General features: G+C 44.6%; 2 protein-coding genes and 1 long non-coding RNA gene across 8 annotated transcripts in view; 2 read left to right on the forward strand and 1 right to left on the reverse strand.

The window, feature by feature from the left end:
- The first annotated feature begins 266 nt into the window (after positions 1–266).
- Positions 267–7527, forward strand: recql4 (RecQ helicase-like 4). Of its 5 annotated transcripts, XM_088365794.1 has the most exons (27): positions 268–660; positions 742–775; positions 861–964; positions 1048–1194; positions 1254–1384; positions 1580–2276; positions 2433–2515; positions 2610–2709; positions 2842–3019; positions 3120–3380; positions 3443–3535; positions 3669–3805; positions 3935–4018; positions 4090–4281; positions 4366–4548; positions 4622–4820; positions 4906–5099; positions 5200–5283; positions 5439–5576; positions 5642–5912; positions 5991–6120; positions 6197–6363; positions 6445–6622; positions 6767–6914; positions 6993–7101; positions 7168–7216; positions 7326–7527. In XM_088365794.1, the coding sequence occupies exons 1-26, from the start codon at positions 577–579 to the stop codon at positions 7194–7196; spliced, it is 4155 nt and encodes a 1384-aa protein (XP_088221920.1). In that variant the 5' UTR covers positions 268–576; the 3' UTR covers positions 7197–7216; positions 7326–7527. The 5 variants fall into 5 exon arrangements, with proteins under 5 accessions (XP_088221917.1, XP_088221920.1, XP_088221918.1 ...); XM_088365791.1 differs by lacking the exon at positions 7168–7216 and having other exon boundaries at positions 267–660; positions 5645–5912; XM_088365792.1 differs by lacking the exon at positions 7168–7216 and having other exon boundaries at positions 1580–2264; positions 2430–2515.
- Positions 7528–8461: 934 nt separating this feature from the next.
- The window catches only part of slc39a4 (solute carrier family 39 member 4), a 5115-nt gene continuing 69 nt past the window's right edge, over positions 8462–13507 (reverse strand). The window contains exons 1-12 of one of the 2 annotated variants that reach the window (XM_088365814.1): positions 13199–13507; positions 11987–12361; positions 11149–11326; positions 10929–11059; positions 10687–10858; positions 10360–10532; positions 10088–10252; positions 9879–9983; positions 9755–9809; positions 9517–9669; positions 9220–9407; positions 8462–9089 (exon numbers count right to left, since the gene is read on the reverse strand). The exon at positions 13199–13507 is cut by the window's right edge and continues 67 nt beyond it. In XM_088365814.1, coding sequence (XP_088221940.1) covers positions 8961–9089; positions 9220–9407; positions 9517–9669; positions 9755–9809; positions 9879–9983; positions 10088–10252; positions 10360–10532; positions 10687–10858; positions 10929–11059; positions 11149–11326; positions 11987–12361; positions 13199–13420 — 2046 coding nt within the window. In that variant the 5' untranslated portion in view covers positions 13421–13507 and the 3' untranslated portion in view covers positions 8462–8960. Of the gene's footprint in view, positions 9090–9219; positions 9408–9516; positions 9670–9754; positions 9984–10087; positions 10253–10359; positions 10533–10686; positions 10859–10928; positions 11060–11148; positions 11327–11986; positions 12362–13198 lie in introns of both variants that reach the window. The other variant, XM_088365813.1, reaches the window with a different exon arrangement.
- The window catches only part of LOC148379795 (uncharacterized), a 3734-nt gene continuing 1348 nt past the window's right edge, over positions 11122–13507 (forward strand). Inside the window, exons 1-2 of the long non-coding RNA XR_015855146.1 lie at positions 11122–11363; positions 12164–12351. This is a non-coding gene — a long non-coding RNA (uncharacterized LOC148379795). The remainder of the gene's footprint in view (positions 11364–12163; positions 12352–13507) is intronic.

A 13507-nucleotide genomic window follows, 5' to 3' on the forward strand; every position in this document is an offset into this window, starting at 1 on the left:
AGATTATTTATTTTTTATTTCAATTTGAATTTGACCAGATTACTGTTTTACTGTACTTTAACTATTTGAAACAGTCCTCTGCTCTGTGAAAAGTGCTACTGTGAATTAAATGTACTGTACAAAATTCCACGTTAAGCGTCACTGTCACTTTAAATGAGAGCACGTGTTTATTTTGAACCCGGATATCCGCTTCATAATTGACCATTCTTTAACACATTTTATAGCGCTTCACAATGTATTTTTACGCCTTTTAATCAGCACAAAGACATTTCATTAATTAAATGATTGTAGGGTTCAGACTACGTTAAATTATGCCTTTTAATTCGTATATAGAGTTTCAGAAAAGGGGGATAAAGAAATAAACCTGGCAACACAAGCCGCCATTTTCCGGGGCGGGAAAATCTAAAAAACACGGAAGCGTTTTGTTTGCCAGCTCGAATATGTCGTCCTTGTTCGCTATAATAGTGCTTGTTTTCCCCTCAAACTCGTATTAAATTCGTCTAATAAGTCATGTTAAACTTCCCTGAACATGTTCCGAAGTTTATTTCAGTTTAGACTTAAGCTTTCGGTTCCATTATGGACCGCTACAACGAGGTAAAACTCCTGCTGAAAAGCTGGGAGCAAGGCTTTTTCAAAGAGCACCAAAGGAAACCAGTCAAGGTAATTTGTTTGCGCTTTTTACGTGACTTTTTTTGTATTACAGTTAAAACAATTCTGACTATATTTCCATAAAATATTCAGGAGGACATTGACAAAGCTTCGGAGGACACTAGGAGTAAGTGCATACGTAACTGTTGTCTGTTTTTGTGTACGTGTTGTACTTGTAAAATAATTGTATTGAATATCTTGCCCTTTTCCAGATTTATACAAAGAATACCATGGTTTAAAATTAGCCAAAGAGAAAAGTGGCAGCAACAACGCAACCAGAATTAACACCAAACCGTCTGAATGTGCACCTCAAAAGGTAACATGTTTTTTTGCAACCTTTACAAAGGACACAAGGACAATGTACAATGACTAACCCTTCAGTCTTATTGTTCTGCTCAGGACTGCTGGGGTTCTCACCTGAATCGCAGTGTTTTACCGGCTTCTTCGCCCAGATCCCTTAGTGCCTTGGACAGAGATTCTCTCAAGGCTACTGCGCAATATTATGGCCTCAAACTAAAAAACAACCTGGCGACACTGACTAGCAAGGTAGCTCAAGGGCAAAGCCGAGGTTGTGTGTTTATCTTAATGTGTGCTTGTTGTTTCAGGAGAAACCAGTCTCGTTGAAAAAATCTGGACGTGTGCCTGTGAACTCTTTAAAAAAAGACGCTCAAAGTGTACAGAAGAATAACGCTCTCCCCACATTCTTTGATGCAGAATCCAGCCCCTTTTCCCCAAGGTGAGGGAGACAAGATGGCTGAGATGGTGTGGACAATTAGCCTTCTCTCTGATGTGTAATCGGTCCTCAATGTTTTGCTAACCAAAACAGTAGCCTTGAAAGAGGAATGTAAACAATCAAAGTTTACTTTTCACTTGTTCTCAATTTGAACAAATAAAATGAGGCAACCATTTTGTTTGTGCTCCTGCCTAACAGGTGGCAGAAGCCAAGCCTAGAAGTTGTGGTGGTTGATAAGCTCCCCCCAGTGGATGCTCAAGAACCTTCTGAGCTGTTTCCACCAGTTCTGGAAACGTCCAAAGATTCTGTTAGTTCTGGTGGGACTCAGGTGCCTATCTCCAGTGGCGATGTAGAAAAAGACTCCGGGACTTTACATGGAGGCCTTGGTCCGGCAAGTCGAGGAGTGCTTCAAATTCCTGCCACCGCAGGAAGACCTTCACCTGCCAACCGACTGAGCTTTGTGGACAGGAAGTGGCTGGAGAGGTGTCAAGTTTTTGATGAGCTGGGAGCTGAAGAGAAGCCCGGTGCAGGAAACCAGGAGGGGTGTCGGCTAATGGAGACTGATGAGAAACAAGTAGACAAAAAAGATGCTATGACAAATATTCCACTGAATGTTGCTCCACATTCCCAGCAAAAGAAGGAAAATTCGGAAGACACGGCACCACCGAAAGAGGCCAGTGAGAGCCCTCCAAAGAAAAGCAAGAAGAGGCAGCGGGAAGAAGGGGCAATAGAAGAAGGGGGAGCCCAGAAGAAGAGGAGAAGAAAGAAGAACGAGGAAGGGGATGAGAAGAAGATTGAGGAGAAAGCCGAAGGAGATGGGAAGAAGAGACGCAGGAAGAAGGGAAAAGAGGATACCGAAGTGGAGGAAGACAAAGCAACTAAGGTGCCAAAGAAGGTAGTCCAAAGAATATAGAAATGCTGTTAGTGTTGAATATAAAAAAAATTAGGTTATGATAAACAATTGAATGATCCATCCATTATGTGAAGTGAGAGCGCTTTCAGGGCAGTAGGTGTGGTACACCCTCTAATGGCCACTGTAACTCCTGTTAAGGTTCCTCAGGAGAACCTGCTTGGAGAAGTTGAAGAAGACTTTGGCACCAGGAGATCATATCAAGCGCAGTCAGTCCGAGCCAGGTAAGATATATTTTACCACATATTCACAATTATATTTCTACTGCTCTTATTCACCACTTGAAAGACCAAATTTCTTTATTTTGCCCTTTTTCAGGGCCTCCAAGGTTGCAGAGGGTAACTTTGTGAAGATCAATCTGAAAAAGAAATCTCACGTCAAAGGATATGCCTTGAGAGGAATGGCCCTGCGCAAACAAGTACATACAGTTTAATGAATGTGATGAAAAAAAAATCACTCAAAACACATACAGATTTAAAGAAAAAGCAAATAATGTTTTAACTATCAGCTGGATAATGTATAATTTAGTAAAACAGCTGTTTTATTTCAGTTGTACATGCAGAAGTTCCAGTTGAAAGGTGAACGTTTTGGTGGCGGTGGTGGCTTTTTGGGTAGAGGACGGCGTGGCGGCTTTCGTGGCGGCCTTCGTGGCGGCCATAGCCGCCAGGGGGACACTTGTTACAAGTGCGGCGCCACAGGACACTGGGCCATCCACTGCAAGGGACCAGGTAGTGTGCAAGGGAAATTTACTTTAATCAATTTTGACCTTAAAATGTAATTAACATACACTTAGTTTTATTCTTACCAAGCTCCTATTTTGCTTTGCAGCACCTCCGCCTTCTAGTTGTGAGGAGCAGCCCGTTGATGAAGAGGAGCCCTTCGAGCTACCCACCCTAGAGGAGGTTGCCAGGGCGACAGGAACACTGCAACCTCAGGACCAAGGCGCTTCTTTCAAAGAAGAGCGAGAACCTGAGAACAACAGCAAAGACGAAGCTCTGCTCAACGTAATCCGTCCCGACTACGAGCGTCCAACACCTCCGCCACCCATCGAGCCGCTTTACCGCCTCACAGACGATGGCAAACTTCAGGGTAATTAAATTGACTTTCACTTGATTATTGCAAAACAATAACACAACTTTATGTGCGTTCAGCGACACCTGACGACGTCTTCGATGCTCTCCGAGAACTTGGCTACAGCTCGTTCAGGGCGGGGCAGGAGGAAGCCATCATGAGGATCCTGTCAGGTACATAGAGACATTTGAATCACAGCACACGTCCTGTAAAAGACTTACATTGCATGTAATATAGTTCTTCATACAAAGGTGCTAATCCAAAGTAATGTACTTTCTATACTTAATATTACTTGTTTCTGTGCAGGTCTCTCCACCCTGGTGGTGTTGTCAACAGGGATGGGCAAGTCCCTTTGCTATCAGCTGCCAGCTTACTTGTATGCCAAGCGGTCCAATTGCATCACTTTAGTCATCTCCCCGCTTGTCTCGCTCATGGATGACCAGGTGCCACAACCTCAGGAAGAACATTTCCATAACTGCACTTTTTCCACCACGTCTTGATTCTTTTCTCCTCTCCTTTGTTTCGTCCAGTCAGTTCAAGTAACATTTGTGTGAACTTTTTTTTCTGTGCAGCTCTCTGGCCTCCCAGCCAACCTGAAAGCAGCCTGCATCCATTCCAACATGACAATGAAACAACGAGAAGCTGCGATACAAAAGGTAACAGGAAGCCATTTTTGCAACTGTAATTTGTTTGGATCACTGAATAGTTCCTTGGTATGTTTGCTCAGGTAAAGGCAGGTCTCGTGTGTGTGCTGCTGCTCTCTCCCGAAGCACTGGTTGGCGGAGGCGCCAGCTCCAGTTCGGGATGCCTTCCCTCTGCGCAGGAGCTCCCCCCAGTGGCCTTTGCGTGCATCGACGAAGCCCACTGCGTGTCAGAATGGTCCCACAACTTCCGCCCGTGCTACCTAAGGCTTTGTAAGGTAAAAAAAAAAAATCTGTTTGTCTTTCATGGGCAGCAATTGAGGATCACGTGACCATTGGTGTTGATTGCACTCTTTTTGTAGGTGTTGAGGGAGCGTTTGGGCGTGCGGTGTTTGCTTGGACTCACAGCCACGGCCACATTGTCTACAGCTCTGGACATCGCTCACCACCTGGACATCCACGACCAGGACGGTATCGCTGTCCGATCCGCCGCCGTGCCCGCCAACCTGCACCTTTCCGTGTCCATGGACCGGGAGAAGGATCAGGTATGACCGATCTTATTTACCCCTCACGGGTTTCTGCAGGTTTACAACGCATTTTCTTTGTCTTTTTTTTAAGGCTCTGGTGTCCTTGTTAAAAGGCGATCGCTTCGGTTGCCTGGACTCCATCATCGTTTACTGCACCAGGAGGGAGGAGACGGCTCGCGTGGCTGCGCTGCTAAGAACATGCCTGCAGGGAGTTCTCGTGAAAGAAAATAAAGACATCAGCAACAGCCAAACGGAATTCAACCTAATAGGACAAAAGAAGAAAGAACTTGGTGAGGGGTCTATACTTTTTGGCTATGTTGGCAGCCTCTTTAGACAGCAAATGAGTTTGGCCTCCCTTGTTTTTATTTTGTCCAGCAAGGAAGAAGATTCGAAAACCTCTCAAGTGGCAGGCCGAGTCATATCACGCAGGCCTCTCGGGGTCAGAACGCCGCCGAGTTCAAAACAACTTCATGTGCGGCGAGCTGCGGATCGTGGTGGCCACTGTGGCATTCGGCATGGGCCTAGACAAATCTGACGTGCGGGGCATCATTCACTACAACATGCCCAAGGTTTGGATTAGTCTTCCCGCATAGTACTTTAAGTATTGCAAGTACTGGAAGTGTATACTGGACTGCCCTTCGAGACCTCAGCATCACATTATTTTCCCAGAGCTTTGAGAGTTACGTCCAAGAAATCGGGAGAGCGGGAAGAGATGGAGAACCAGCGCACTGTCACCTCTTCCTTGAGCCTGAAGTAAGCTCGCAACTCTAATTTAAACATTGTGATCACAATATTAGGTACACCTCCATATTGAGAATATAATGCAGCTTTTGCGTCATACTGTTAAATAAAAATATTTTCCATTATTTATTATAATGTATGGACGTACGATCCACCCTCACACGCAGGGTATGGACCTCCACGAGCTGCGACGTCACATCTATTCCGACACGGTGGACTACTACACGGTGAAAAGGCTGGTCCAGAAAGTATTCCCGGCATGCAAATGCAAACAAATCCACCAAAAACAAAAAGAGCTGATCCAGGTAAGTAGTACCTGCTTCATGTGTGGATTACCACGCAAACCATACTCAACACTTCTTATGACAAGGAGGATGTCGGAGATGCTGAGCTGTTGGAGATGATGGAGACGTGCGATCAGGAAATCGGTCACGACACATCCACCCGACAGGAGATGATACATTCCACAGACAATGGTCATAAAACGGAAGATTCGGATGCCAACAATGTCAGTGTGGAGGTTGTAGGTGACCAGGAAGTCGGAAGCTCTTCCGATTGGCCCGTGGAACGAGTGTGTCACACTCATGAGAGAGCCGTCCCCATCCAGGAGACGGTAGAAACTCTGGACATCACAGAAGAAGGTAACTACACACGTATTTTTTCTCCTGGCTGTTAAGGCAGCAAACTAATTGGGCTCTAATGACTTCCCCCCACCTCAGGTATTGAGACACTGCTATGTTATCTGGAGCTTCATCCTCAGCGCTTTGTAGAGCTTCTCCACCCCACACTGTCTGTGTGCAAAGTCAGCTGCTATGAAGGCCCCAGACAGCTTCGAAAGATCACTAAAATGTGAACCCTGTTTTTGAACTTTTCACATAATATGATCATACCTTTTTGTGTCTAAAAAAACCTTGGGGCTTTGTAGCTGCCCACCCGTGGCCGTAGTGCTAGCCCGTAGGCGGATGGCCGGTGAGCGAGTGGAGTCGTATGACCAGCTGGAGTTTGACGTGGTGGAGGTGGCCGACACGATGGGATGGCAGCTCCCATTGGTCAAGAGGGGACTCAGGCAGCTGCAGTGGAGCACCGGTAAAGGTGTGTGGGCGCTGAATTTGGGGTCTAGTAATACGAGCGTCTATGTTTGAATATTGCGTCTGCAACTGGACTCTCTGTTAGCTGGCGGGCGAAGTGGCGTCCTCGTCGAGTTCTCTTCTCTGTCCTTCTACTTCCGCTCTTATGGAGACCTGAGCGACGAGGAACTGGACAAGGTGTGCCGGTTCCTGCATAGGCGCGTTCAGGATCGAGAGCGGTCGCAGCTTTACCAGCTGAGCGCTTGCTTCAGGGCCTTCAAAAGGTACAAAGTAGTTGGGGCCTGAATTACTGCCAAGTCATGAAATTCACTATTAACACCTATTGCTTCAAGATGTTGCAGCTGCTCATACTTTTCTTACCTGTCTCAATTACTTTAGCAGCAAAGTTGTTTTTTTCTTGTCACCAGTGTGGCCTTCAAAAATGTGCTGTCCTGCACGGACGACTTGGATGAGGGTCGCAGTCTCCGGCTGAAGGACCTTCTGTCCGACTACTTTGACAAGCGGCGGGAAAGAGACCTCACCCTGGAACCGGAGGATAGCCTGGACCGGTACAAGGTGACACAAAGTACTATGCTAGTGTTTTAAACTATTTTGTTGTTGTGGATGGATGGAGTGATGTTTGTTTGTTTGTAGCTCTTGGATTGGGAGAATCAGATCAGAGCAGACATAAGGAGCTTCCTGTCCATCAGAAGTGACGAGAAGTTCTCAGGCAGAGCCATTGCCCGAATCTTTCACGGCATCGGTAATACATTACTTCATACAGTATGTGTTTTTCTCCCAGTATTTAAACTCCAGTTAAAAAATAAAGAAGACTTGGAAGACCTGACCAAGTTCTAACCAGTAGATGGTGTCATGCAGTAAGTGAAGACTTTTATGTGTTTTGCTGACAGGAAAGAAAGTTAGTGAAAAGTCATAATAAATTGAATTAATGTAAAATTGTTCAATATGTACATGTTTATTTTTTAGGGAGTCCGTGCTACCCCGCCCAAATGTACGGCAGAGACCGACGCTACTGGCGAAAGTACATCGAGTTTGACTTCAACCAGCTCATTAAGCTGGCCACTCAAGCGATCATTGAATATAAGTAAAACACACCCTGTTTATTTATTTAATGTCTACATAAGTCAATGTGGTTCTTTGCATATGAATAAAAGATGTATTTTTCTAAGATCGCCGACTTGACGCTACTGGATTTTATTTGGAAAATATCCAAATCAAAGAACTCCTGAGGTATGTTAAAATTGCTCTAATTTTCTTGAATCTGTAACTCAATGCATTTCTTTCACTGATCACATTTTTTTGTGTTTCATTATTTTTCAGAGAAGGGCAGCTATGATCACACAATCCAAAGGGCAACTGCTGAGAGTGTTTGCTCACTTCATTTACACCAACACTTGGAATTTCACAGCAGGAGGATGCTTTTGCCCCCCCATGTTTGAAGGCAAACATTGACCTCAGTCATAAACTCCAGATTAGGAATGTCGGATTTCTTTATTCTTAATGTTTACTTAATCAACTGCTGAGGTGAGGGTGACCTCATTACAGGACTGAACACTCCCCACTAATTTTGCACTCAAGGTCCTGATAACATAGAAAGGCTCAAACAATATTCTGCACAGGACACCATTAGAGGTGCTTAAAAAAACGTAGTGAAATGTTCTCCTCAGTCAGCAGGCCTTGGCGCAATATTTGGCTTTACAAGCTCAACACGCTGCTAACGTGCGTTGTGCAACGGTGACGTTGTCGCCACCTGTGTAGTGCACAGAGTATACGTTTTTACTATGCTAGGTTTGATGAGTTGTCGCTGGACTCTGGCCCTAATGAAGATGTTCACATAAGCAGGAACTGATTAGATGATGCTGATGATTTAAAAAAAAAAAAAAAAAGTCTATCATCAGCCAGTTTGAGGACAAAGTTGAATAGACTAGATGAAAATATGAATTTAAGCAATTTAAATAGTAGACTGTAATAACATGAAATAAATCTAAAATTTGAAATTCAAATGACAAGTAATATAAAGCAAATTGGCAGAATATAGTTACGGTTGCTTTCCCAGTTCAAATGACATGTTAGGTTTAAAAGAGATGAGTAAAAAAGATAAGTGTTTTGCTGGCATATTTATTATTCAAACTGCAAATTCACAAAATATATATCACTAGATGTTTTTGCTACACATTGACCATCCTGAAAATGTTTTGGTGAGCCAAAGTAAAATCATACTTTAACACTTTATTTGTTGCTCTTGTGCCCCCCTAATAAACTCAAACACACAAAAAAAAAATCCCAACTGTGCAAAGTTACATAACGTTTGAACGTTTGTGCATTTTACAATCAAAAGTAAGATGCTGTCATGTGGCTCGGAAGAAACTTGCATGTTAAACAGTCAGCTTGCGTGTGTAGTTGTGTTCAAAGTCCCGTTTCAATTACTTCAATACATTTGTCCATTGAACGAGTCGCTCGTAGCGCTAATGTAAAGCCAACTGTGTTTTGATTTCACTCATTTGTGTACCTTATGTAAAATTGTTTATTTTTCTAGACTTGTCTGACATTTAACATCCTAGAACGACGACAAGTGTCAAGTCCAAAGTAGGGCCGAGGCCTCTAGAAGCTGATGCTCTCTTCGTAGACGGACAGCAGCAGGAGGATGGCCCAACCGCAAAGCAGGCCAACATTCTGCAGGGCGAAGATCAGCCACGGCCTCTTGGACTTGATGTGCATCATGGTGGGCAGCTGAAGAGGGGAACAAGACCCAAAAAGGTAACATTGTTGCATTTGTTTTTTTTTCCCTTCCTCTTATTGTTGCAATGTATCCAACTACCACTTTAGAAATTCCTCTGTATTAAAGTTTAGTATCACTCACCATGTCAGCCAAGCCCACGTAGAGAAACAGGCCCGTGGTGACAGCGGCGATCCATTGCATGGTGGCCAGGTCGGTCGCCACGCTCAAGGCGATGTAAAGGCCCACGAAGGACGTCAAGGCGCTGCCGATATTCAAAAGCAGTGCCTTGCGTACCGACAGGCCGCAGTTGAGCAAGATGGCGAAATCGCCTGGGTAGACAAAAAATATTTAAATCAACAAATCAGTCAGCTCTTTTGTTAACATGCAGCAAAATGTTTGAAACAGTTCCGCCTAAGACGAGAACGGTGTTTGTGTCACCTAGTTCATGGGGCAGCTCGTGGCAGAGGACGGCCAGCGTCGTGGCGAGTCCAGATTTCCACGAAAGCGAGAAGGCGGCGCCCATCGCCAGGCCGTCTGCAAAGTTGTGGATGCCGTCCCCTATAGTGATCATGTAAGGCAGCAACCGATGTTCTGCGCAAAAACACAATTAAACTAGTTACCACTCAATTGATACATTTAGTAAATATCTGCATTTGTGCAATTTCATGTATCATACCTCTGGTCCTCTCTCTGGACATGTGATAATATTTTTCTTCCTCCTCCTCTTTCACCTTGACAGTCGTCGTAATAATCACAGTTACAATAATATTAATGCAGCTAAAATATGTGACATTTCTTACCAGGTCTGTTTTGGAAGTTGAGTTCATTTTGTATTTGTTTTTACTCTCCTCCTGATACATCTCTAGAACCCGGCCGTGGTCGCAGTGGTGAGGTTCCGATTCATCCTTGAAGGTTTGTCACAAAGGATTATGAAATGTTTTTGGGCTAAGAAATTCTTATTCAGTGGGTGTACTTAATGAACTCGATAGCTCCATTTTCTTTGGCTCACCCCATGGTGGTGATGTCCATGCGTGACAATATTGAAGATGGTTTCCATCAAGTAGAAGTAGTAGATCCCACCCAGCACCACCAACATCTTGTAGACGTAATCCGAAAGCTCAGAGTGGTGGTGGCTTCCGCCGACTTCCTCCGTGTGCACGTGCAACCCCAGAAACTAAACACACATGTATATTATTCTGTGTATACTTTTGTGATATTTTTCTCGTATCAATTGTTCTTTGGCTCAATTAAGGTTACGATGCAGTGATGTAGACGGCTCACCATGGGCAGCAGATGCAGCAAGGCGTCCCCCGTGAGCGAGCCCACAGCCAGGCTGATGCAGAACTGGATGCACAGCTGGAAGACGCTGGTGCACAACGTGCACAACAGCAACACGATCCCGAACATGGACATCAACGTGATGATCACGTTGGCCAGGGTGGCGTACAGGTACCCTGACACGAGAGCGTCAAAGCCAAAATGTAAATGATTGACTGGAAGGCTAATAAAGTCTACGCATAATCAGCAAGGCGCAAAAGGTTAGGTAATGCTGTTTTGGTTAGCAACAGTATTGCAATGAACTCAGCGGTTAAGTCTTCTGACACTTACGCTCCGTTTTGCTGAGCTCGTCTGGTTTCGCCGGGTGCGAGCCAGCGCAGGCCCCGCTCAGGATCTGCTGGATTAGCGCCGGGCTAAGACGAGCCAGGTCAGAGCGACCCAGGTTGGGGGAGTCCACAGTCAGGTTGTGGATCTGTACCAGCTCGTGCGCAGAGAAACAGTGCTAGGAGAATCAGAACATTCTGTCATTTTTAAACGCTTTGATGCCGCGTCACCTTCAATGACGTCTTTACCTCCTCCCAGGTGCCGTTCATTTCAGAATGCCTGAGTTGCTCGCCGTGATCGTGATGCTCGTGTTCGCCGTGCCCGTGGTCGGACTCCAACTCGGGTCCAATGTCCAGAGAAGCCATGAGAGCCTCCAAGTCTTCAAGGTTCAGAAAAAAAAAGCTTTTTCTTATTTGATTCTTTCTCAGTTTCAAGTCACGTGACAAATGACTTCTCTTTTTCTTTCACCTGTGATGGTAAAATTCTCCGAGCCCAGGTGCACAATGTAATCCAGGAAGAAACTTTCTTCGGGGAGTGTTTGAAAGCATCGTCCTCGCAGGGCGTGATACAAGACCCGGCCCAGAACTGCACCAGCCACTGGGGTCTGCTCCACCTCCAACATGATGTCGCTCGATGTGATGCAGTTCTGGTTAACAATGATGATTTCAAAAAAAGAAAGATGGGTAAGTTTGTCACAACCTACTAGTTAGTTGTTAGTTTGTAAGAGGCTCTCAAACGTTAAGACCATTGGTCCTGGATCATAATAGGAACCACATTGCCCTTTCTTTGCGTGATGGTAAACAGGGGAAGGAAAGAAGAAATTCCTTCCCATCTCCAACGTCCTTGTATTTTGCAATTAAGACGTCTCTAAAACTGCAACAAAATGTCTGCATAGTTCTCAGATGAAAAACAAAGATAATTCAGGGTTGTAGCGAATAGCTTGGATTGCAATCTTTGGCTCAAGGTCAGCTTAGTACAGAACGCTCTCATTTTGGTAGTTAGTGATTGTGCAGGAGCAGATACTGTACACGACCGGCCTGAAAACAACTTTGTCATACAAAATAATCGGTTTTTTTTGCTATCCTAGTCATTTGTCTGTATAAATAAATGTAAACATAATGTGCCATTGAAGTGCATATTCTTACTGGCACTGATTATTTTTGATAGCTAAGGCAAAGAAGGTCAAAGTGGCCCTTGCATTCTTTGATTTTCCTGTATGCGCCCTCTGAAGAAAAATGTTGACGTCCCTGACTAAGGTCAAAACTCAGTCAAGCATCAACCATAAGCAAATATTTTCCCCACTGACCTCAATGTCTGATGACTCATAGTGCTTGAGAAATGCGCTGAGCACACTTTCTAATCCACGAAGGGCCACATGTGGATGTTCATGCCCGTCGCATGACTCGCCCTCCCCTGCGTGGTGACCTTCCTCCTCCTCCTCATGGTGATGTTCATGGGAATTCCCGCTTGTGATTCCGTGCAGGAATTGTTCCACCTCCAGCCCCCACCTTCCCTGGTCCGCCGCGGCGCACACCGTGTCAGGAGAGGACAGGTACAGAACGCAGCCAGCGGCGAGGGCGGTGAATTCCGACGCATCTACACTGAGGACTTCCTCCACGCCTGCCTGACGATGGTCACTGTGATTGTGGACCAGCTGGTGAACAGCGTCGAGTAGGTTGCACTGAGCAAACAAACACATTGATATCAGTTAAATTGTGTCATGCAATTGCAGCCCCCCCCCCCCCCCAAATTTCAATAGTTTTACAATATTTTTTTACAGATAAGTAAAACGCAAGAGACAAAGAAAATCCCTAACTGAGATTATTACCCAACAGATTTTATTAGTGTCCTAAAAATTGACCTTTTGATGACCTAGTGACCAGCTTTTCTGAGGCCAGCGGGTTTGCGTCGCTATTTAGGTCAATTGACTTGTATCAAATGATTGAACCTCTCGACAATAGACGTCTTTGACTTGTTAATTACTTATTACGCGCAGGCCAGGCAATATTACTTTTATTTCAGCCAGCGAGCACAATCCGTCACACACTTTCTCTTTACTGCTATCGCGCTGACATGCTGCAAGATTAAGGACTTGTCACACAGTGATAATGATTTTTATTCCTCATCCTCGCTGACTTCATGCTCATCAATGTTTAACACTAACGAAGATAGGTGTATATATGTGTGTGTATATAGATATAATGTACATATATATGAAAATATATTTAGATATAATGTACATATTTGTATTTATCTAATTATATTTAATTATATATATACACACACATATATATATATATATATATATATATGACATTAAGTTAGTTAAATATGTTTTTCACTTGGTTATTTAGCTCGAACTTTTGGAAAAATGTTAAAATATCATTAGTTTTAATCGCATTATCAGCACGTTAACAGCTTTAGGACTTCAATCACCAGCACCACACCTGAGGCGTGCGTACTTTCCCCCTTGGCTCCGCAAGCGGGCGGCTGACATAAAAAAGATAAAAAGACATACCTTTCCACACGGCACTTTCTCACATTGCACACGGTTCTCCAGCGTATTAAAGAGAGCGACGAGCGACTCCTCGCCCAGAAGCGAGTTCTGTTGCCCGGGGTGTAGCTGGTTGACCACTGCTCCGTACGCCTCCTCCACAGCGAGGCATGTTGATGCAGAACTGAGCGCACACCAACTTGTCAGCGCTGAGAGAATGAGCAACATTTGGCGCAACTTTACCATCGTCGTTTCCCACGAGTTAAATTTTCAAAAGATCTTTAAGTGGTGGTTGAGCTGGTTCTGTTCGTTTGTAGACCAAATTGAGCTGTG

The sequence above is a fragment of the Syngnathus floridae genome, chromosome 21 (genome assembly GCF_059516105.1).
Source record: "Syngnathus floridae isolate MCC-2025c chromosome 21, RoL_Sflo_1.0, whole genome shotgun sequence".
Lineage (NCBI taxonomy): Eukaryota > Metazoa > Chordata > Actinopteri > Syngnathiformes > Syngnathidae > Syngnathus > Syngnathus floridae.

What these genes read in the sequence shown, in the direction of transcription:
- recql4 (XM_088365790.1), top strand. Translation starts at nt 577, where the DNA reads ATGGACCGCTACAACGAGGTAAAACTCCTGCTGAAAAGCTGGGAGCAA. An exon ending in CTGAATGTGCACCTCAAAAG is followed by an intron (nt 965 to 1,047) that starts GTAACATGTTTT and finishes TGTTCTGCTCAG; the next exon opens with GACTGCTGGGGTTCTCACCT. An exon ending in TTCACTACAACATGCCCAAG is followed by an intron (nt 5,100 to 5,199) that starts GTTTGGATTAGT and finishes TTATTTTCCCAG; the next exon opens with AGCTTTGAGAGTTACGTCCA.